We start from the raw sequence: 24,039 nt of genomic DNA on the forward strand, positions 1-24,039 counted from the left end.
GAAGAACCAACATATGGATAAGAGTGGTTCTGGAAGAACAAAACCAAAGCAAGGAATATAATTCTAAAAACAGTAGTCTGTGAAAAATTTCCTGGAAAAAAACTATTTGAAACCTGATATTGAAAGAACATATTGTTTGCCTGAGAATACTGACTCAGAATAATATCAACATATACTCTAGTAAAATTCCCAGACTTTTTTTTTTTTACAAAGATAATTTAGGCAGCATCTAATTTTAACTGTATACAAATTATAAGGAAAAGAAAAATTAGATCAGATTTACAAGCTTTATGCCAGAAGTAGATGGAATAACACTTAAGATTTTAAAAAAATGTCAACCACAGATTTAATATTCAGCAGTTTTGACCTTTTGCATACAAAGAGCATAGATAAAATGTTATCAACATTCAGAAAAAAAAAAAGTCAGGGAATATTGTTTCCATAAGCTTTTCCTAAGGATACTAGAGAAGAACTTTGGATAATCAAAGTGACTAGAAACAAGAACGTAAGTTTTGGTAGTAAGTATTAAATATGTAATTATTAAAGAACTAAAACTAAATGAGGGTTAAAAAGGAAATATTACAATGTGTAATGACTATATGATTGTATTAGTTAACTAGGGCTGCTATAACAAATTATGACAAAGTTACAGGCTTAAGACAACAGAAATTTATTTTTTCATAACTCTGGTGAACAGAAGTCCGAAGTCAGTTTCACTGGGCCTAAATCAAGGTGTTGGCAGGCTGCATGGCCTCCAGAGGCTCTAGAGGAGAATCTATTCCTTGCCTCTTCTAGCTGCTGGAGGCTGCCAGCCTTCCTTGGCTGTGGCCACATCACTCCAATATCTGCCTCTGTGGTTACACTGTCTTTTCCTCTTCTGTGTGTAATCTCCCCTTCCCTCCCTCTTGTAAGGACAACTGTGACTATATTTAAAGCCCGTCCAGATAATCCAGGATAATCTCACCATCTCAAGATCCTAAACTTAATCACATATACAAAGTCTTTCTCATGTAAAGTAACGTTCACAGATTCCAGAGATTAAGACGTGAATACTTTTTGAGGGACCATTATTCAGAGTATCACAATAATACAGTATAACCATTTTAAAAGACGGTGAAGGATACAGATGACATATTTTTTAAAAGGTTTTAGACTGTTTTCAGTAATTATAATTGGTGCTGGTGTTTGTACTACTATTCTGAGATTCCTAACTGTGCAGTGTAGGATAAAGCAAGTGAGTAATTATGGAATATTGGATTCTGTTATTCCCTATGTATTTGAAAACCAGAATTCTCAGTGTGAACAAAAGATTAGATGAAATACAGAAGTAGTTAAGATATTGGAAATATCAGTATGAACACACAAGTATGTTTACATCTACCACATTCATCCTTGCTCTTTCCTTATGTGTAGTTTCCCAGCTCTGTTCACCAAAAAAGACCTATAGACAATGGCCAACTCAATAAAAATTAGTATCCCTGGTGCGAAGATAATGGTCTTGAAATACAATTTTGCATTAAAAGATACCAGGTCTTCCTGGAGAAATGATTGATTCCAGGTCTGAGACACAAAATACACAAGGAGTGGAAGAGAGATGAAGGGAAGGAGAATGGCGAGAGGGAGAGAAAATCCCTGATACCAAAAAAGGTATCAGTCTCCAGATTGTATGTATTCATAAATTCATAATTCATAAAGATGTTACCACAGGAAGGGGAAGGAGGTGCTCCTCAGCCCTGGACACACACACACAGTCTGGACACACAGCTAGCAGTGTCCAGCCAAATGCTTAGTAGTATGAGGAGGCCTTTGACCTACAGACTGAATAATCTGGCCTCAAAGAGGAAATCATCACCACTGTTTGAGGGCACACCTCAAACCTTCTTGGCCTGCTGCCATTAAACATTCCCAAATACCCTTCTGATGGAGATCTGTCCCCCTCCTCACCACCACCCTCCTACCCGCAGGGAGATAAGTGCTGGTTTTGTATCCCCAAGTATATCCAGTAACTCTTTTGAATTAGGTTCCTCATTGTAAATCCATAAAAAGAAATTCTGGCCTCATAAATCAGGCTCAATAATCTGAACAACCCAGTTCTGCTCACAAATGTCCTTATTCTGTGTACACATCAGCAGTTCTTATGGCTGCACATGGCAAAATCACCTGGGAGCTTTTAAAATTACAGTGATGATAGGAGCCCAGCCTGAACATATGAAATAAGAATCCTTAGGGGCAGTGGGTATCCATGTTTTATAAGTTCCTCAGGTGATCCTATGGTGCAGCAGGGTTGCAAAGTACTGTTACATGAAATTAGGTTTCTGAGGCAGCAAGGTTAAGTGTTAGCCCTCAAACAGTCAGCAACAATGCCAGCTTTTAAGCCCAAGACCCTGGCTTCTGGGACAACCCCTGGGGCTCTCAAGCACATATAGGCCTCTTCCTGCTTGAATTTCTACAGAAATCCAAGATCATAACTAAGTCTTTTTTTATCCTTTGCCTTTCCGCAGAATTTGACCCTACAGAGTTCTGATGCTTTTCAAAATACTTCTCTTTTGGCTGCAATAGGGTAAAATTGATGACTAGACTTTAAAGGATTTTTTTTCACAGAGCAGCAAAAGGTATAAATATTTGAGAACATAAGACAAATAATGGATAAATCCTGCTTATGTGTAGTTACATTTGAACAACATATTGATGAACAGCTAAGGGAAGACAGAGATCACAAGTTTCCTCCTCCCATGCCTCAAAGAGAGAGGGCACTTTACACAGCCCAGGAGCATGTGGAGTGCTGTGCAGTCTTGCTGTGTTCTGGCTGTTTGCTCTAATTGATCTGTCAACCAGTACATGGGCATTAAGTAATTGGGATGTGACTTCACTGGGTAAAGGGGGATGGTCTGCAGAATACATGGGAAGAATCAAATATAGAATCATGGAGTGCTGGAGTTGGAAGGGACCTCAGAGATCACCTCTGAGATTAGGTCCTAAATCAGCTCTGTTATTTTGCAGATGAGGGGGACTGAAGTACAAAGAGATGAAAGTTGACTAGTTCAAGTCCATGGATCCAACAAAGGATGGGATTGGCATTGCAGCTTGTCCTGAACTCTCCCAGGCCACATTCCAGTCTCTCAGACCCCAGCTTCCATGCTGAATAAAGAGTAGACAAATTAGTGTAAAGTGAAAAAGGTGTAAATGAGAATGGGGAGGTGGCTGCCTCCCTCCCACGTGGCACATCCAATGCATTCAGACTGCCCTAGAAGAGGTGAGTCAGCAGCCTCAAGTGTATGCTTCACATATATTTTCAACAGAAAACAACTTAAAGCTACCGTTGGAAAGAGGAAATAAAGACTCACTAAGGGGCATCACTGTCACGAGCTACTGGACATCCATAGCATTCAAGGGATGTCAGCCTCACTCTAACACACCAAACTCTTGCTGAATTCATCCACCCCTGTGTGTCTTTACCAAGTGGCTACTATATACCAGGCCCTCTGTCAGTGCTGCAGAAAATACAAAAGTTCAATCACCTTTTGGGGCCCTATGCTAGGTACACAAATAACACTACTATAAGTCAAATGGTGCTGTGGCAATACAAGGAAGCACACAGGTACAGTTGGACGAGGGTGAGAAACTAGTATTTGCTGAGCTAACCCTCACAAGATGAGCGTGGAGTTGTTGTATGCATCCTATGCCTACAACTACAAAGCCAGCTTCAGGCCACAAGCTAGTTCAACTTTAGTAAAAGAAAAATGAGACCCACACCATAAACCTCTTTACCATCCTGTCAAGGGAATGGCTGGGAGGGGAAAGTCATTAAACATCAGATTCTCTACATAAAATTGTTTTGTGAAATATAACCAACATGACTCAGATGACAGTTCGGCTGGGCGGGGGAAGCAAAATCACTACAGTGGGTAAGAGCCATGCTGGAGATCCCACTCCTGGCCAAGGCACCCCAGTAAATGTGGTGAAGAGCGAAGCAGTGTACCCAGACTGTCATCAACTTCATGCGTTGATTCATTCATTCAAGACCAATGGCACACCTATAAGGTGTCAGGCACTGTGCTAAGCTCTGGAAATTCAAAAGCAAGTCAGATACAGTGCTTCTTTAAGGATCTCACCAGCCAGGCAAAGCTACTCAGGGTGGGCAAGGGAGGGTATAGAAGACAGAAATAACAGCTATACAGTGGATAAATATTAACAAAAGCCTGGAAACACAAAGGAAGTTGTTGTCTAATATCCCTAGCTCCAACCACTACCACCTCGTGCCTGCAGTACAGGACGAGCTTCCTAGACAGTCTCTCCAGGCCTATTATTGCTCCCTCCACCACTCTCCATAGAGCTGCTAAGGATGTTTTAACACCTCAAGAATCATCATTTAAATCCCCTGAAATACCCCTTCCAAAGCCACAGACTAGTCCACTAACAGCTGCCTCCAACAGTTGTTCTGGGTCCAGGAAAATGGATGAGCTCTGCCCCATCACAGCAGCACCCATGAATATGCTCTACAGAAAGCTCAGTGGAACATGGCTGCATGTGAAAAGCAAGACCTCATTTCAGCACCAAAGCCTTGAGCTCATTTTTGTCCCAGAATTGGGTATGAAGTGAACTTGGGCAAGTCACTTGATTTGACAGACCCTCAGTAGCAGCAACTATAAAAGAGGAAAAATAGCACCCATCTGGCAGCACAGTTGGAAGAATTAAATCAGAAAGTTTATAAAACACCAAGCAGAATGCCCAGCACATAGTATGTGATTAATACCTAATAATATAATGTGCCTATCTTTCCATGTGTCAGTATCTTCCCAGTGAGGCTGACATCCTTCAAGTCACCATCTTGTCTCATCTTTCTCTGGCCTTCAACACCAAGCACTGTGTCCCAAATATGGTAGATGCACAATAAATGCTTCCTATAGACTGGATCCATTTCTACATCTGCATTTAGGAATGCAAATTCAGGGAACAGGAGTCAGACTCGGAAAGGGCTATATGAAGAAAGAAATCTAAGGAGAATGCAACAAACCCATGGGAGAAAGTGGATATTAGTGAAATAAGAATTTATGAGGGAGTACACAGTGATTCATAAAGACCACCACTTGGGGAGGACCCCAGTTCTTCTTGGTCTTCCCACTGAAACTTCCTTTTTCTGCTCTAATGTTTTCACCCTGTGATTCTCAAATTTTCCTGCTTGATTTGATTTGATTAGAATTATCTGGGGAGCCTCCCAATATGGAGAATTCCCACTTCCACAAAAATGAACTAGATATACCTTCCCCTATTCCTCTGAAATAGAACTAAAAACTCCAGACATTATACATAAAACAAGCAGGAGAAGAATCTGACAGATGGAGAGAAGACAGACAAGCTAGGGACCTCAGCACCGAAGAGATGGCATAGCAGCAAGTTCCCTGCATTTTCTTTTTGCCTCACATCTCCCAGACTGGTTGCTGGAGAAGCTGGAGACCTGGAAACACCAACAGACACAGACAAAACAAAAAAGGTCCCAAGAAAGCCTGTTCTCTCTAACCAAATGACCAGGAAAGGGGCAGCACAGTACGACAAAAAAAATTTTTCAACAGCAACAGCTCCACTCCAGAAAAATACCACAGAAAACACTATGGGCTGGGTACAGAGGCTCACATCTGTAATCTAGCACTTTGGGAGTCTGAAGCAGGTGGATCACTTGAGCCCAGGATTTCCAGACCAGCCTGGGCAACATGGCAAAACCCTACAAAAAATACAAAAAATTAGCCACGCCACCTGTAGTCTCAGCTACCAGGGAGGCTGAGGTGGGAATATCACTTGAGCCTGGGAGGTTGAGGCTTCAGTGAGCCATGATCATGCTACTGCACTCCAGCATAGGTGACAGGGTGAGACCCTGTCTCAAAAAAAAAGAAAAAGAGAAGAGAAAAAAACTGTGGCCCAATCTCACCAACCGAGTGGGGAAACTGGACTTCTGCCTCATCAGGCTGTAATAAGATGTTCCAGTCTTACCTCCCTCCCAATAGTGGCAACACCAAATGGGAAGCTGGAACATCCACCTTACCTGGCAATACAAGGCCTCCTCCACCTCCTTGCTGGGGTGTCAGAGGAGACCAAGTGGAGACCTTGAACTTTTGCCACCACCCCAGTGGTACTAAGGCCAGCATTAGTGGTGGCCATGCGGAATCAGTGATGAGGTGCCCCTGCCCTTTCCGACCAGGGTGGTATCAGCTGAGGCCTAGTGGATAACCCAGACTTCTACCACCACCTGAGAGTAGTGAGGCTCTCCTGCTAGAACAGGAGATCTAAATAAGATCCAAAGCTCATAACATAATATCCAAAATGTCCAGGTTTCAATCAAAAATCATTCATCACTCCAAGAACCAAGAAAATCTCAACATGAATGAGAAAAGACAACCAACAGAAGCCAACGCCAAGATGACAGATAATATTAGAATTACCCACGGGTCTTAAAGCAGTCCTAAGAATGCTTCAACAAGCAATTATGAATATGCTTGAAACCAATTAAAAAGTCAAAAGTCTCAGCAAAGAAACAGAAGATAGAAAAATCACAATGCCCAGGTTGCACTCCATACTAACTGAATCAAAATCACTAGGAGTACTTAGCTATTATTTTGTTTTTATAACTCCACAGAGATTCCAATGAGCAGCTGAGTTTAAGAACTGTGCTCTAATGCCGTGGGTCTCAAACTAAAGTGTCCATCAGAATCACATGGTGGAAAACTTGGTAAAGACACTCAGGCCGTATGCTACTTCAACAAGCCTGTGCCTCTGTATTTTTATTAGTTTTCAGGTGATTCTGATTACTCCAAAGACTGAAAACACCTGCTGTAATTAATCAAAGGAATTTGCAGGTGATTTCCTTCATCTGTGGAAGCTGCAAAATGCTTGATCTGGAGGAGGAAAAAACTGCATTTAAGTGACTTTGAGGAAAGGTAAAATTTCAATCATATTTTGGATACAGGTGCCCAGAATATAGTCTGTTTAACCTGGGCTGCCAAATTTAAGAAATCTAGCCACGTTAAAGAGCCAATTTGAGGCCAGGCACAGTGGCTCACATGTGTAATCCTAGCACTTTGGGAGGCCAGGGCAGGAGGATTGCTTGAGCCCAGGAGATCAAGACCAGACTGGGCAATATAGTGAGACCCTGTCTCCAAAAAAAAAAAACAGCCAATTTGAAAATGTAGTTACAGTGGAGGCTATATGTGTTTATGGAAAATAGCATGGGCACAAGATAATATGTTACCTGTCACTTGGCCCACAGGAGACATTAATCTTCCTCTCCACAGAACAATAAAATGTTTCTACATGAGTGCTTCTTCCCACCCAAAGAAACCAAAAGAAAAAGCAAAGAGTTTATAGTCAAGATAGAAAAAAAGGACACAACCAAGGAGCTTTTCCACTGTGCATGGTGGACTGAGATTTCCAATCCAAAAGGCAACATCTCTGGGAATGACCTTTTCAGCATTTTGTACTCTACCAGAGGCACCCTGGGGCCTCTGAGTGGAGAGAACTTGTCCTCAAAAATAGAGGTGGGCCAATAAGCATATGCAAAAAAAGCTCAACATCACTGATCATTAGAGAAATGCAAATCAAAACCACAATGAGATACTATCTAACACCAGTCAAAAGGGATATTACTAAAAAGTCAAAAAATAACAGATATTGCCAAGGTTGTAAAGAAAAAGGAACCCTTATAGACTGTTGGTGGGAGTATAAATTAGTTCAGCCATTGTGGAAAACAGTGTGGCGATTCCTCAAAGATCTACAGACAGAAATACATTTGGCCCAGCAATCCCATTACTGGGTATGTACCTAAAGAAATATAAATCATTCTATTATAAAGACACATGCATGTGTATGTTCATTGCAGCATTATTCACAACAGTAAAGACACAGAACCATCCTACATGTCTATCAATGATAGACAGACTAGCTAAAGAAAATGTGGTACATATGCATCATGGAATACCATGCAGCCATAAAAAAGAATGAGATCATGTCCTTTGCAGGGACATAGATGGAGCCGGAAGCCATTATCCTTAGCAAACTAATGCAGGAACAAAAAAAAACAAATACTGCATGTTCTCACTTATAAGTGGGAGCTAAATGATGAGAACACATGGACACATAGAGGGGAACACCACACACTGTGGCCTTTCAGAGGGTAGAGGTTGGGAAGAGGGAGAGGATCAGGAAAAAAAGCTAATGAGTCCTAGGTTTAATACCTGAGTGATGAAATAATCTGTACAACAAACCCCCATGACGCAAGTTTACCAATGCAACAAACCTGCACATGTGCCCCTGAGCTTAAAATAAAAGGTTTTTTAAAAATGGAATAAAGGAAAAAAATAGAAGTGGGGCCAGGCACAGTGGCTCACACCTGTAATTCCAGCACTTTGGGAGGCTGAGGCGGGCAGATCACTTGAGCCCAGGAGTTCCAGACCAGTCTGAGCAACATGGTGAAAACCCATCTCTACAAAAAAAAAAAAAAAAAAAAATATATATATATATATAGATAGATAGATAGATAGATAGATACGAAACTTAGCCAGGCATGGTGGCACATGCCTGTAGTCCCAGCTACTTGAGAGGCTGAGCTGGGAGGATCACCTGAGCCCCAGGAGGTCAAGGCTGCAATGAGTCATGATCATGCCACTGTATTCCAGCCTGGGAAACAGAGTAAAATACCATCTCAAAAGGAGAAAAAAAAAAAAAAAGGCTGGGAAAGGCAAGGAAAAGGGCATGGGCATTGAAAGGAGTGAAATGCCACTCTGGACAGGAAATGCACAGGCAAGAGCCCAGCCAAGAATAACACCCTCCAGGAAGGGCCTCCCAGAACTCCTCTCCTTCCCATTCTCCAGCATTTCCACCTACTCACTGATGCCTCATTTCTTTATCTGGACAACATCAACATGGTCCAGAAAAGTCTTTACAGGTGACCCGTTGCCCAATGGCACAGAACAGCAGACCTGGGTCCCAGACATAGCCACAATGGAAAGGACTAAGATCACCCTTAACAGACCATTTGCCTATTCAATCCAACCTAAAAGACCCTCCTCTGAAAAACTGGAACAACAAAACCTATCCTCATGGGATAGGGGCCACTGTAAAGATTAAATTAGTTAATACATGTAAAATGCTTAGAACAATGCACAGAACACAGTGAGCACTTGAAAAACATTAGCTCTTGGTATTTTGAATGACATACAGCACAAGAGTTAATAATGGAGACACCCTGAGCCACACTACCTGTGTTTGACTCTGGGATCTATCCACTACTAGATGTAGACCATGAGCAAGTTACTCTGCCTCTCTATGCCTTGGCTTCTCCATCTATAAGATACAAATAATGATGATAATACCTTAACTAGCATGGTTGTTGGGAGAATTAAATTAATCGTTTCATAGAAAGAGCTTGGCACAGTGCCTGGAACACAGTAAGCACTTTCTAAATGACAGTAATTATAATGTTATATTTCTATGATGTGGCTAGCATGAGGCAAGTAAGTTAGGGAGTCCCCTTGACCTCTGAGGTGCTTGTAGCCTAATTAAGGAGACAAGCAATGCACACATAGAACTAGCAGGGAAGAACAGCACAGAACATGGGATGCATGATAATTCTACAAGCATGCAAACAGCACTTCTCCTGTTCTCCTCCCTGTCTCCTTTCTCTCTCCCCAACACACTCACATGCCAAGGGAATTCAGAATGTTACAGGGTGCTGTGGGGTTAGGTGAGTGCTCCCTTCTTGGTCACCCCCTTACTCCCAAGGGCAGGCCCCTTGGTAGGGATTCCCAGGTCTTATTCAATACTCAACACTGCTAAATTAAACAAGTTCCCCCTGGAAAGCACTTCGTTTCAAGAATAAATGGGGGTAGCCACTCTCCTCAGTTTTCACAGATGGACCATAAAGGGGTAAGACACATAAGCCTCACTAGAGAAAACTAACAGGGGTGGCGGAGTAGGAATTCTAAAGTGTTCCAGCACTCTCTGGGCACTGAACTTGCTGGAAGTGCCATTTTAAATAACTTTTAAAGCCAGCTGCTCCAGTACTTAAAAGGAAACATGATGCTGAATATAAAAATTGTAAAGGGAAATGTAAGCATCACAAGGTATTAATTAATCCCATGATAGAAGATTCTTTCTGCTTAGATTACCTCTGCTTAAAGAAATATTTATCCAAGAAATTCAGAGAAAGACAAATGAAGACAGACAACACCGTACTTAAGATTCTGTGATTTTTAATCCTGACAAGGATTAAAGGGCTGGAACAAATGTGATGGTGGCATGCACCAGAACCTAGTTAACCCCTTTTTATTCCTTCCCAAGGAGGCTGACAGCTATTTTAAGCCCACAAAGTAGTCACGCTGTCTGATTTGCAACTTTAGGAATCAGAGTAGCTGCAGCTAGATTTTTTAAGCAGGCATGTATAATGAAGATAATACATGACTAGGCCTCTGACTTATTATAAAAGAACAGAGTGTCTGAATATTCTATAGATTAAAACCATGTACAGATGAAACTTAAATTGCAACTTGTAGGACTTAATAACAATAATAAAAACAGCAGCCAACTCTGTGTCATGCACGGTGCTAGGCCATTTACAGGTACTACTCATTCAATCCTCCTATTAACCCTATGAAGTATATTTGTGTCCTCTTTTTACAAATGAGAACGCTAAAGGAATGATGTTACATAACTCACACAAAGTCATGTAGCAAGTGAGGGATAGAGCCAGGATTTGAACTCAAACACAGTTTGGCTCCTAAATTCATGCCATGCTATGCTACCAACCGAATTCATGTCATAAAAATTGCAAAGTAGCAAATTAAAGAAAATAAACCATGAATTAGGAAAAAAAAGACATCAATTCATTAACGAGAAAACAAGTTGAAAATGTTTCTTACATAAATGACAATTGAGAAATGACAATTACCTACTCCTGAAATTGGCCATATGTTCTATATTCAGATTCTAATTCCATTGGACATCCATCAATGGAATTTTATTTAATTAAGGAAAAAAATGCTTACTTGGTATTTTCATTGGAAGGAATCAGCACTGTGTGAGATTGGTGTTATCAGAAAGAGGCCATGCCAGGGGGGTCCCTCAAGCCACTGGGAACTGGAAGTTACTAGACTAAAGCAAGAGAAATGGTGGGGAGGAGTGTAGAGTCAATTAAGGCACCTCTCACCATTGGGTGACCCAGGAGGGTCCTGGCCATCTTATAGGGAGCATCTCTTTCATTCAAAATACATTTTCTATGTGCAAGGCACTGTACTCAGGGCTGTGGAAGACACGGGGACAGAGTGACATGGACCCTGACAATGACAATGTAGGGATGAAAATCGGACAGGGCAAGCAGCTCTAATACAAAGCAGGTGGGACTGGTAACATCCACTTCATGGAGTGACTTGTGAACTGGGTGGGAAACTGCAGTGAGGGTTAAGGGAATGGTAGGTACTACAGTTGGGTTGAAGCCCAGGGTGATTAAAGGGAATTGTTCAAAAACAGCCTTGAATATCATACTAAGAATTTTGTTTCTAATATAGTAGGTACAGAAACTTTTCATGTTTTTGAGTGAGAGGATAACCATTTCAAGAAAATTGATAAGGCAAAAGTTTAAGGGATGAGGGGGATCAGAGAACAAGTGGGGCACTGGAGGCCTTCAGAAGGTTATTGATGGCCCTGATAACAGGGGAGGGGGTGGAGCATCTGAACCGGTGATGGACCAGCCACGGTGCGTGGATGGATGTCACTGGAAACATTCAAGAGGATTTGGCACCTGACTTGATGTGGGGTACAGGAGAGTAGAGCCTGGACATCATAGGTACCCAGTAAACAGCAAACTTTAGTTGGCTGTTAAATCAAAGAATACAAGGAGTACTTTAAAGTGTCAGGCCCATGTGCCCAAGAGGATGGTGGGGTCGTTAAAAGACAATGAAGTCAGAAGAGAAATTTGATTTCCAGCTTGTTGAGTGATAGGGACAGCAACACATTCAGGTACAGATGGCCAGCAGGAAGCTGCGAATAAAGATGTGGAGTCTGGACTGAAGTAGAGAGCCAGCAGCCTGCGTAACAGAAGAGTGGCAGTAGACAGAATCCAAAGGAGAGGGAATGGAGCACTCACAGTAGAGGGCAAAGGGAGGAGGTAGCACAGCCACAAAAGGAGGCGGTATGGGCAGAGGCAAGGGGCTGGCTGACTGCAAGCAGGCACAGAGAGCCCAGTGAGGCATGCCACAGAGGACCAGGACAGGCGGCTCAGGAAGAAAAGTCAAAAAGGATGAGGATAGAGAAGGGGGCAGCAGAGCAATTTCAGTACAGCAGCCAGGACAGAAGCTGGAAGGAAGCGGCCAGGGACTGAATGAAGACTGAGATTCTGCAGAGGGTGGAGTACTCTCTCACAAGGCTTAGCTGTGAAAGGAAGAGAAAGACAACATGTTAATTAAAGAAAGAGGCGGAAAGAAGAGATATTTCATGCAGGGAAGGCCATAGCATACTCTTAGGCAGGGAGGAGTAAGCCGGTGCCCAGGAGATGTAACCGTGCCAGGGTGGGGGTGGGGCGTGAAGGGCATAATTAAGAGGACAAGGACAGACTAACAGGACATGGAAGGCAGATGGATCTCAAAGTGAGGGAAAAAGAAAAAAATTGGACTTCACTAAAATTTAAAACTTTGTGTTTCAAAGGACAATACCAAGAAAGTGAAAAGACCACAGGATGGGTAAAAATATTGCAAATCTATATAAGGGATTTGAATCCAGAATATATAAAGAACTCTTACAACTTAATAGTAAAAAAGCCAATCCAACTTTTAAATGGGCAAAGGATCAGAATAGACATTTCTCCAAAGAAAATATATAAATGGCCAAAAAACACATCAAAAGATGGTCTTTTTTTTTCTCTGAGTCTGCTTGCTAGGGAAATGAGGAGATATTCTATGTTGTTCAAAAGGGAAATGCAAATCAAAACTAGGATGAAATACCACTTCACACCCAGGAGGATGGCTAGAATCAAAAAGTCAGACAACAAGCATTGGTGAAGATATGAACACACTGCTGGTGGAAAGGTAAAACGATGCAGCCACATTGGAAGTCCCACAAACGGTCACACATGGTTACCATGGGACCCAGCCATTTTACTTTTACGCAAGATAAATTTTAAAAAATAAATAAAAACATGCCTACACAAAAACTTGTACATGAATGTTTATAGCATTATTTTTAAGAGGCAAAAATGGAAACAACCTAAATGTGCCTCAGCTGATGAATGAACAAACCAAATGTGGTATATCCATACAATGATATATTATCCAGCCATATAAAGGAATTAAGTACTGATAAATTATAGATGAACCCTGAAACACGACACTAAGGGAAAGAAGTCAGACACAAAAGACCACATATTGTAAAATTTCATAAATATGAAATGTCCAGAATAGGCAATTCTAGAGACAGCAAGTAGATTAGTGGCTGTTCAGGGCTGGGCAGATGCAGGGGGTAAGGATTACAGGTGTGTGCCACCATGCCCAGCTAATTTTGTATTTTTAGTAGAGATGGGGTTTCACCATGATGGCTAGGCTAGTCTTGAACTCCTGACCTCAAGTGATCCACCCACCTCGGCCTCCCAAAGTGCTGGGATTACAGCAGTGAGCCACCGCACCCAGCCTAGTGTTTCTTTTTAACGTGATGAAAATGTTCTAAAATTGACTGTGGTGCTGGTAGTACAGATCTGTAATATCTTAAAAATCACTAAATTATACATTTTAAATTAGTGAATTGTATGGTATGTGAACTACATCTCAATAAAACTATTAGAAAGGAGCGAACTCAATAGTAAAAAGCCAATCCAACTTTTAAATGAGCAAAGGATCAGAATAGACATTCTCCAAAGAAAATATGGTCTTTTCAAAAACAGAAAGGAAGAAGAAAAGTAGCAAAGATCAAGTTTGCAGGGTAGGGCAAAAAGGCAGGAAGGAAGGGCCATGGGCATGGTCCCAGGCTGCTGGGGAGGGTAGACAGCAGGACAAGGGCAGCAAAAAGGTCACTGGGGAGCTAAAAGCATCCTCAAGGCAACAAAGGTATAAAGGGAAGGCAGGTAATTATAACCAGCGAAAGCATTCTGAAAGTTTGAGTCTTGGGAGTAGCTGCATTATGAGTAGGCAATAGTAAACAGTGAGTCAAGTCTGATTAGCATAGATAACTGGCAAAGGTCATCATTAGATGTGGCTGCATGATTTTGACCACTAAAAAGAACTGGGACATTGTGGGCAAGGGAGCTACGACTGAAAGCCATAAAATCATGAAATGTACGGCTAATGTGGAAATAGACTTGTCCATCAAATCCCAAGATACCAGGTGTGGAGGAACATACTGGGACACCTGAGAGCAATGTAAGGACAAATAAAACAGGTGTCATTTCAGAGCAGCACTGTATCTTTGGAACTCACTGCCCCCCACCAAAAAAAAAGTGGTCTGGGCAGAAGATAAGTGTTTTTAAAAGCATCTGGAAAAGCATAAGAAAGTGAACTATGTCTCCTCCTTAATGATGACATCAGAAAATACATCAGACCCTTAATCGGAATTGCTACTGTTCCAGAACCCTGGAAGACAGGACCCTTAGTCTGGGTGGAGAGAAGGGAGAAAGGGGACATAAACACTCAGTGTATAGTGGAATGCGTTCTGAGAGCTCTGTACCATGCCATGCAGGCTCAGATGAGTCAGGGATACCCCATTTCCGGTGACCAAATGTCATTCATCTGGAGGCCTTCATGGCAGTATGTTTAAGAGGCATCCACAGATATCCTGCTGAGGTTACTGGAATCTCTAAAATCCACATCAGGGAAACCATTAACCAATGAAGCCAGGTAGCAAAGAAGGAAATATAGCCAGAGAATTCAGCTTCAAACTGACCAAATGCTCCCAAGCCACAAAATCACTCAGCAATGATATTTACTGCTTTCAGACTTTCCACAATTGGTCATTTCTTCCACTTGACAATTTTTCATTGTGACTATGTTTGTACCTGATGTTGAGGCTTGGGAGGGGAAGATACACCGAGGCATGAGGCAAGGTCCTCAAAGAACATTCCATATCACCAGAGAAGATATATGCAGAGAGGAAAAAACAGAATTTTGTGTGGTAAACAGCTTCAGCAATATCTCTCATCCCACATGCAATCTTGCAATGTGAACTTGACATTCCCGCATCAAGAAGTAGGGCTTATGTCTCTTTCCTAATAGCCAGTTTTGACCAAAAGGATGTGGCAGAAGTGACCCTATGTAACTCAGAAAGACCCAACCTTAAGAGCTTCTGCTTTCCCGCTTGGAACACCCCCTGCTGAAAACCAGCTGCCAAACAAAAGGGCCACCATGCTGTTAGGAAATCCAAGCCAGCCAGTGAAGAGAATAGTCATGTGAAGGATGACCAAGGCATAGTCATATGAGTGAAGCCTTCTTGAACATTCCAGCCTAGCTATGGATGAATGCAGCAAAGTGAGTGATCCAGTCAACACCATAAGCAACAGAAGAACAGCCCAGCCAAGCCCTGCCTGAATTTCTGAGCCGTGATTCATAAGCAAATTAAACAGTTATTGTTTCAAGCTACCGAGTCTTGAGGTAGTTTGTTTGGAAGTGATGGATAACTGAAACCAGTTTGAAGCCAGGGAACCAGGGATAAATCCTGGTTCTGTTATTATCTGACTATGTGACCTTGGGTCCATGACTTCCCCTCCAAACTTCAACTTCCTCATCTGTACAATGATGGGGTGAGGGGGTTGTACTAGATGAGCCATGGTGCTTTCCAGTTCTGACTGTCTGTATCATCCACGCAGATATAAGGGAACAATCTAGGCAATGAGTGTTAGGACTACAAAGGGAGCAACTATTAATACTTCAGGTTTGAGTGAGCTTTGGAGGAGGTGAAAGAATCACGGACCTGGAGTCAAAAGCCCTGGAGTGTGAGGATTAAGTGAGGCAGAGGCTAGAACAACGCATGGCACATAGTAAGTGCTCAATAAATATCATTAACTGATACACCAATTTGCAACTCTGGACAAATTAATCTCTCTGATCTCCATTTTTTGGTCTGAAAAATCGAGATAACACTAATGTGCCTGTCTCTATAAGAGGAAAAGTCTTTGTATGTAGAACTCTCATGCAAATCAAAAATCACCTACAGATATAACTATTATTAATACTCTTATTATCCTTTGTACCATTAGCATTAAAAGTCTCTTTCTCACCAAGAGAGGAGAGACAGTCAGTTGATGGCACTGGCCACCAGGAAGACATACTGGGAGATCAGGAGGCAGGTACTAAGGAGCCACAGGCTCTCAGGGCATGTGAGATTTACCCACCCACCAGCATCAGTCAGTAAGCCAGGTGCCCACTCTGAACACAGACAGCAGGTTTCCCTGGTAAGCAGCTCTCAGCCCAAAAGGAAATCTGGAAACAGCCAAGCATTAAAAGTTTGAGCCGGGCGCAGTGGTTCACGCCTGTAATCCCAACATTTGGGAGGCTGAGGCGGGCAGATCACCTGAGGTCGGGAGTTCGAGGCCAGCCTGACCAAAACGGAGAAACTCCCATCTCTACTAAAAATACAAAATTAGCTGGGCATGGTGGCGCATGCCTGTAATCCCAGCTACCCGAGAGGCTGAGGCAGGAGAATCACTTGAACCTGGGAGTTGGAGGTTGTGGTGAGCTGAGATCATGCCATTGCACTCCAGCCTGGGCAACAAGTACAAAACTCCATCTCAAAATAAATAAATAAATAAATGTTTGAATAATTTCCTATACCAGAGTTCTAGAGGCCAGCAACCTGAGAACACTCCACTAGAGAGCTGTGAATCAAACCCGTGACCAACATAGAGTGAATATTCCATAAAAATTATTGAATGAAAAGGCACTGGATTTGGGAGTCTGAAGTCAAAGCCCCAGGCTTAAATCTTGGCTTTGTCATACACAGCTGTGAGCATTAAGGCATGCAACAACCTCCCTGAGCCTATGTCCTCATTTATAAAATAGACATAAGGAGACCCATCTCCTAGGGAAGTAGTGAGAATTAAATGAGGTACTGCAGGTGAAAAAAATCTGGGATTGCACTTGATAACTAAATGCATGGTTTTTTAAGTGCACAGAACCTCTGCCACCCAGATGCCCTTCGATCCTAACCCCACACCTTTCATTCTCTGCAGAACCCTGAAAATGAGTGGCATACGTCCAAAGGAACACTCAATCCAATGTTGATTCTGAAAAACTGCCAGCCCTTGGGAGAGAAAGAGCTGCACTCATTTTCCAAGGGTACCTGACAAGGCAACAATAATACATTTGCATTTCCCAGCCTGCATTTTTCCAAAACAAGGGAAGACTGCAATGTGGATTTAACCCTGAAATCCCAGTGATTGTGCAGTTGCATAGACACTGCTCTGCAGGATGTGGAAAACAGCCAGAGAAGGCTCTTACCAGGTGCATGTGGGACAGAAAAGCTCGTGCTTCCACCTCTGCTCAGGTCTTGACTAACATGGTGTTTGAATGTGCCAGGGTGCAGCATCAATTACAAAGATCTGGGAGCTAGGACCTGGTCCTCAAAGTCAGCCTTTGCCCAAAGAAGTTCCACCACTCCCCTTACTGTATGCTCTTGTCCTTTCTTCTCTGCCTCACCTCTCTCAAAGAAGGATCCTTGGTCCCCTATGTCTCAGGTTTGCATTGGGAAAACAGCTTGAACCAACCGCGGCTCCCTCTCCTTTCACTGACCACCACTGCCTGTGAATCCAGGGAAGTTACTATAGGAACTACATCACACAGCCCCCAGACATTTGCTTAGAAAAGAAACAGTACATTTGGGAAAGGGAGAGTAAGATCCAGCAAGTTGGAGGCAACCCTCAAGCCCAATATTTCTCAAAGTCTGGCCACAATCACCTGCTTTAAATCACCTGGAATGCTCATTAACGGTACATAGTCCTGGGCTCCCCCAAGATGTATCAAATTAAAATTGGGGTGTGGCAAGACTCAAACTTGTTAACCCCCTCACCTGATTATTCTTATGCACACTAGGTTTTAGGGACCAAACACAGAGGACTGAACTGTGATAAAATAAAAAGGCTTAAAACACTCTCTATCTATCTATCTATCTATCTAATCTGAGACAGGGTCTCACTCTGTCACCCGGGGTGGAGTACAGTGGTGCAATCATAACTCACTGCAGTTAACTCATGGGCTCAGGCGATCCTCCCACTTTGGCCTCCCAAAGTGCTGGAATTACAGGCAATAGCCACCATGCTTAGCCTTAAAAACACTTTAAATCTGATCTCCCTTCTTACCCTCTTACTTGTAAAACAGGGTACTGCCTGAACCAAACAAGACACAAGCCAATTTCCCAGTTTATGTATGTCCAAGAAAATTAAATCATGACCCTGATGAAAACTCATACTTTAAAATAAAAACCCCCGCTCACCAAATCAACAGGCCTGGACAAAAATTAACCCAAGCATCCCATCTTAGACCCACCGACCAGATCTATTCTGAGAGATGAGAGAACTGAGATAAGATCTTGGCTGCAGCCCCACTCTGTCCCAGCCATACCCAGTAATTCAGCTCTGCATTCCACGGCAGGGTTTAATGTTTTGGGGGGCTAAGGGGGGCAGTTCTCCTAGCTCCAGCAAATATGGCTGGGATAAGCTTATTCAGGGGGAAAAAAAGGTGAGCTTCACCAACTCCCCCACATACATGAGAAAGAAAAAAATCTAAAGAAACTGACCACACTGGGCACATGTCAGATACTCGAAAAATGTGTGAATTGAAGGAAGAAGACACCTGATGGAATAATCCTTTCGTGAGATGCTAACAGCCTGCACGTACACCATCATGAAAGAAAGAGAACAAAGAGTCAAACTGTCGCCACATCCAAAGTACAAGGTTTTCAAAACCAGCAAGACCCAGCCTACTTAGAGGGACAATACTTTTCCACCGACAGGCACACTGTAGGTGCCGAAAGTCCCTGGGTCTCTACGTCACAGAGGAGGTCAAGTGGCTTGAAGGAAGAGCAGAACACTGATCCAAAGAAAAAGCACTCTTTCCTGGTGATGGGCAGTGGGAACCGCCACTGCAATTTCAGAGGCCAGAACTCCTCACTCAGGGAGGTGCATCACAGGGGATCAGCCTTGCTCATACCTGATGGTCCAGGGCCGAGGCTTCTGCTCCACCCCTCCCCCAACGGTGGACCTGGGGCTCCGACCTCAGCGCTGAAATTCCAGTCATCTCTGCTAAATTCTTCAGCAACAGTTCCCTACTAGATGCTGAAACTTAACATTAAGCCACAAAACTAGCAAAGGGGTAGCTTTTACCACTCCCTTCAGTGACTGGCACATGCAGAGGAGTCTGGCAAATTAGGCATTTAGGAAGTGACTCTGACACCTAGACCCGGCTACCTGGAGTTTTAAAAAAAAAAAAAAATCTGTATTCTTTTCTTCAATTAGGAAGCAGGCATTCCTCTTTTAAAAGACCTTCCTGAAAGCACCTCTCCCTGGGAGCCCAGCAGGTAAATAACACCAGAGCTTCCTTAAACCGATTCTAAAGGACCAGGTGCCCAGGCTGAGCTCACTTGCCGGCTTCTCCTCTGGAGGAGGGATCCGGGAAGTAACTCAATCCAGTCCTAGGCGGGTAAGGATGGGGGAGTCTGCAGGTGGGAAGGGGGAGGTGAGGCAATACCGCTCAAACTTTGCAGTTGCTCTTGAGCAGTTCTGGGCAGGAGCCCGCGGAATTATAGACTCAGAAAGGAGAGTCACCCTCCCTAAGAGAAAGGCCCCCAAATCGGCCTAGCCCGCCAGCTCTGGGTCCAGGACGGCTGTGCATCCTATCCGCTCAAACATGACCCCCCACTGCCACCACAGGTAGCACCCTCCCCGGAGCCCCCTCACCTTGGCCTCAAAGCAGATGCCGTGCTGGAAGGCGTCCTCGTTGTGCAAGGGGATCCGCAGGTCGTGCCCATCGTCCACAAGGTTGTACTTGGTTTTGCTGGGCATGGTGACCCGCGGCGGACCCGCTCCTTCGGAGGCGGCGGCTGCAGGAAGGGGCTGGCGAGACCCCAGGGAGGGGAGACTGGAGCTGGGCCCGGCGACGCGTGGCGGGGCCTGGGAGCGCGGGGCAGGGGGCGCCCTGGCCGCGCGGCGGCCGGACCCGGAGCGGTGCCGAGGGCCGAGCGGCAGCGGGCTGCGCTGATGCGGGCGACGCGAGCGGCGCTGTGGTCGCGCAATTCCTGCCGGCTAGGAGGGCGGCAGGGGAGGAGGTGGCGGCGGGAGCGGGCTGCGCGGCGCCCCTGCTCGGGGAGGGGAGCGGTGGGGCTCGCGGCCTGAAGCGGGACTGGGCGCGGCGCCGGCCCCAGAGCAGTGGAACGCACGGCCCGGGACGAAGAAGAAAAGGCGACGGTGGCGGTGGCGGTGGCGGTGGCGGCGGAGCAGGGTGCCTGTCACGGAGACGCTGGATCAGCCGCCAGCGAGCGGCTCCTCCTGCGGGGCGGGCCCAGGCCGGCTCCTCCCGCCAGGCGCAGAGGCCCCGCCCGCCGCCGGGTCCGCCCCCGCACCGCCCGCGCTGCCAGCCGAGCAGGTGAAAGTCCCCGGGAGCGTCGCGCCCGGCCCTGCACGCGCCCCCGGCCGCGCGACGCCGGCAACTTCGCCCCGGCCCCAGACCGCCGGGATCTGAGGTGCCCTAGCTCAGCCTAGTTTCCTTTTTTTAACGGTCAGATTCTGAGCCGGAGCTACTGATGGCCGCGGCGGCATGGCCTTGAAGTTTTTTTTGTTTTTGGAGAGGGGGGAGGGGCCGTGTTTATTGTTTTGTTTTCGTGTTTTACCAGGAAGGCCCAAGTCTTGTCCCAGATATCCCAGATCTGGGCCCTCATTAATTCTCAGAGTCCCCTTTCTCAGAAGGCAAGACTGCGCCCAAATGGAGGACTATCTTCGGCGCTTTTTGTTCGTATGTGGCTTGTGTAATAGGGCTTATGGGGTGCTTTTAGGGAGGGTTTTAACATTTAAAAGCCATCAGCCTTGTAGAAATGGGGAAGGCAGAAAGGAGTACTAACGACAAGAGAATCCAGAACATTTTTATATTCTTGACTGTCTACAACTGGGTATGGACAAAATGAGCTTCCGAGTTATTTCCAGCCAGCGTATTATGGTTCCCATCTTAGTAAATGCTGGAGCTCAATTTGCCTATTGTTAAGAAGGGGCCTAGTCACTTTTCTCCTTTACATCAACAGTTTTTGAGAAAAGTTGCCTAATTATCTCCATATTGGCAGATATCGGGTAATGGAAGGGTTGTGTCCTATGTGTTCAGTTTCTTAACGGTGCAAGATATGCAAATAAAGGAGCTATAGGAGGAGTTCGTGACCAAGTATTCAGTATCTGTCAAAACACCATAGGTAGAGTTGCAGGACAGCTGTTATATACATGGCTAACTCCAAAATCTCGGAAAGTAACCAGTCAAGCCAGTGCCAAAGCCAGTCAAATCTGAGATTCCTTAAACCAAATGGTCAGATTCTCTGTTGAATTCATCACCTTAAACCTACTTTTAGTGCCCTGTGTACATATCTACCCAAGACGACTTGCAGACCAAACATTATTGATGGCTTGTTGTATAGGCCAGGCTTGGAATTACCATAAAGCGTAACAATGAAACTGCTTGTAAAAGGCATGTCTTCTTATACCATTTCCATGACAGATTTATACAAGAGAATACATTATTGCCGTGATTGCATTTCTCATTTTGTCCCATAGCGCTAAAGTACAATTGCCCTTAACTAGGTATTGCCTATTCCCTAACTGCTAAAATTACTGGTCAAGATGTAGCAACTTCTGGGATATCTCCTTAAATAAAAGCAAACTGATGATATGGACAAATTAATCACATACATTATGCTGTACAGATTTTATTATATTCATAAATATTAGTAAGAACCAAAAATAATTTGCACTGAAGAAATGCACCACTAACCTTTTTATAAATACAGGACATGAAAGTCTAATCAGGCATGTTTGACTCTTTGAATGTCAAAGTGGTTTTAATATGCATCATAAATGTACTCTCTAAAACCTGGCACAGTAACTCAATAACTTAAAGGCAAGACCTTAAGTAACTACTTCATTTACATCTCATATTCTCTCCCGAATTTAAAATGTCCTGTGACTCCAAACGGCCTTTTTTCTAGATTAATTTGGGTCTAACTGGACTGCTGAATTTATCAGAATTTCATATCTAAGTCTATAACACATTGTTTGTAGACAAAACACAAACAAAAAGGCTGAAATCCCAAAGGTATTTCGGGTCTAGTACAGAGACTACTACAGAGTAGACAGCCAATAGTTATTTATGGAACTGAATAATAATAGATAATGATCATTCCCTTTCACTATGTGTCAGGCATTGTTCTTAGAGTCTTACAGGTGTTATTTAATATGCACACAACTCTAAGGTTAGCCCTGTTTTACACAGAAACTGAGGCACAGGGGGGTTTAAATAACTTGCCCAAGGTCACACATGTAGAAAGGAAAGGAACCAGAATTTGAATGCAGGTCAATTCTGTGTCAAGAGGTGGTTCTGGCATGCCTGGATTGATAAGAAAAGCTTCATATTACAAATGAGATGCATGTCAAATTCAGAACCCATGTTTTATTTAGGCACATAGTATTGCTAAGGTAATATTCATTCCATTTCAGTTATATGAAGTGTTCCAAAAAGGAGAGTCTCATTCTCTACTTTGGCCTCCACCTAATATAACGTCAGTGCCACATAGGCATGAAAACACCCTTCTTCCAGAAACAATGGGCATCCAAAGTAGTTTCCTTTTTTTAGGCAGTGATTTCAAACATGTTTTTACACCTTTAAATGTAACTAAATCTCACCCACAGCATTTCCAAACCCATTTAAAAAAAATGAATCGTTTTATTTCTTTCTTTTTTTTTTTTTTTTTTTTTTTTTTTTGAGACGGGGTCTCACTCTGTCAGCCAGGCTGGAGTGCAGTGGGATGATCTCTGCTTACTGCAACCTCAGTCTCCCTGGTTCAAGCAATTCTCCTGCCTCAGTCCCCACCCATGTAGTTGGGATTACAGGCATGCACCACCATGCCCAGCTAATTTTTTTCTTTTTTTCTTTCTTTCTTTTTTTTTTTTTTTTTGTATTTTTAGTAGAGATAGGGTTTCACTGTGTTGGCCAGGCTTGTCTTGAACTCCTGACCTCAAATGATCCGCCCACCTCGGCCTCCCAAAGAGCTGGGATTACAGGCATGAGCCACCTCGCCTGGCCTCAAGTTTTATTTCTTATAGTGAATGACAGGTACTTGTATCAGTTTCCATACCATTCTGTATTTTAAACATTGCTTGATAAAATTTTAATCTGAAGTATATTTAATTAAAATATAAATTGTCAATCATATAATACTTCTTATGTTAACTTTGTTTAAAAATTAATTGTAAAAAAATCCTGCATCATGGAATCTTAGAACTGGAAGTTACTTCAGAGATCATTTAATCCAGCTCCTTCATTTTAAATAAGACAAAGAACTATCTGAAGCCCAGAGAGATTAAGTAATTTGCCTATTAAATTACTATGAACTAGAGCTAACTCAGTAATCTTTTTATCACACAGTAATGGGTTATAAATGAATTGACAGCAAACTTTACTTTTAGCACGTATTTGGAATTGAGAAAATTAATTTGCTTTTTTTTTTTTTTTTTGAGATGCAACTTCGCTCTTGTTGCCCAGGCTGGAGTGCAATGGCACAGTCTTGGCTCACTGCAACCTCAGCCTCCTGGATTGAAGTGATTCTCCTCCCTCAGTCTACCAAGTAGCTGGGATTACAGGCACCCACCACCACACCCAGCTAATTTTTGTATTTTTAGTAGATACGGGGTTTCACCATGTTGGCCAGGCTGGTCTTGAACTCCTGACCTCAGGCGATCCACCCACCTCAGCCTCCCAAAGTGCTGGGATTACAGGCGTGAGCCGCTGCACCCAGCCTTAATTTGCTTTTGATCATAAATACTGACTTCAACATGCT

At 43.5% G+C, this 24,039-nt stretch overlaps 1 protein-coding gene across 3 annotated transcripts in view; it reads right to left on the reverse strand.

The window, feature by feature from the left end:
• Window positions 1-20,481, reverse strand: part of LOC129044906 (uncharacterized protein C1orf226) — a 313,541-nt gene extending 293,060 nt beyond the window's left edge. For 2 of the 3 annotated variants that reach the window (XM_054503141.2, XM_054503131.2), the window contains exon 1: window positions 19,910-20,481. In XM_054503141.2, coding sequence (XP_054359116.1) covers window positions 19,910-20,014 — 105 coding nt within the window. In that variant the 5' untranslated portion in view covers window positions 20,015-20,481. The remainder of the gene's footprint in view (window positions 1-19,909) is intronic. The other variant, XM_063649453.1, reaches the window with a different exon arrangement.
• Between the last annotated feature and the right edge of the window lie 3,558 nt (window positions 20,482-24,039).

The sequence above is a fragment of the Pongo pygmaeus genome, chromosome 1 (assembly GCF_028885625.2).
Source record: "Pongo pygmaeus isolate AG05252 chromosome 1, NHGRI_mPonPyg2-v2.0_pri, whole genome shotgun sequence".
Taxonomy (NCBI): domain Eukaryota; kingdom Metazoa; phylum Chordata; class Mammalia; order Primates; family Hominidae; genus Pongo; species Pongo pygmaeus.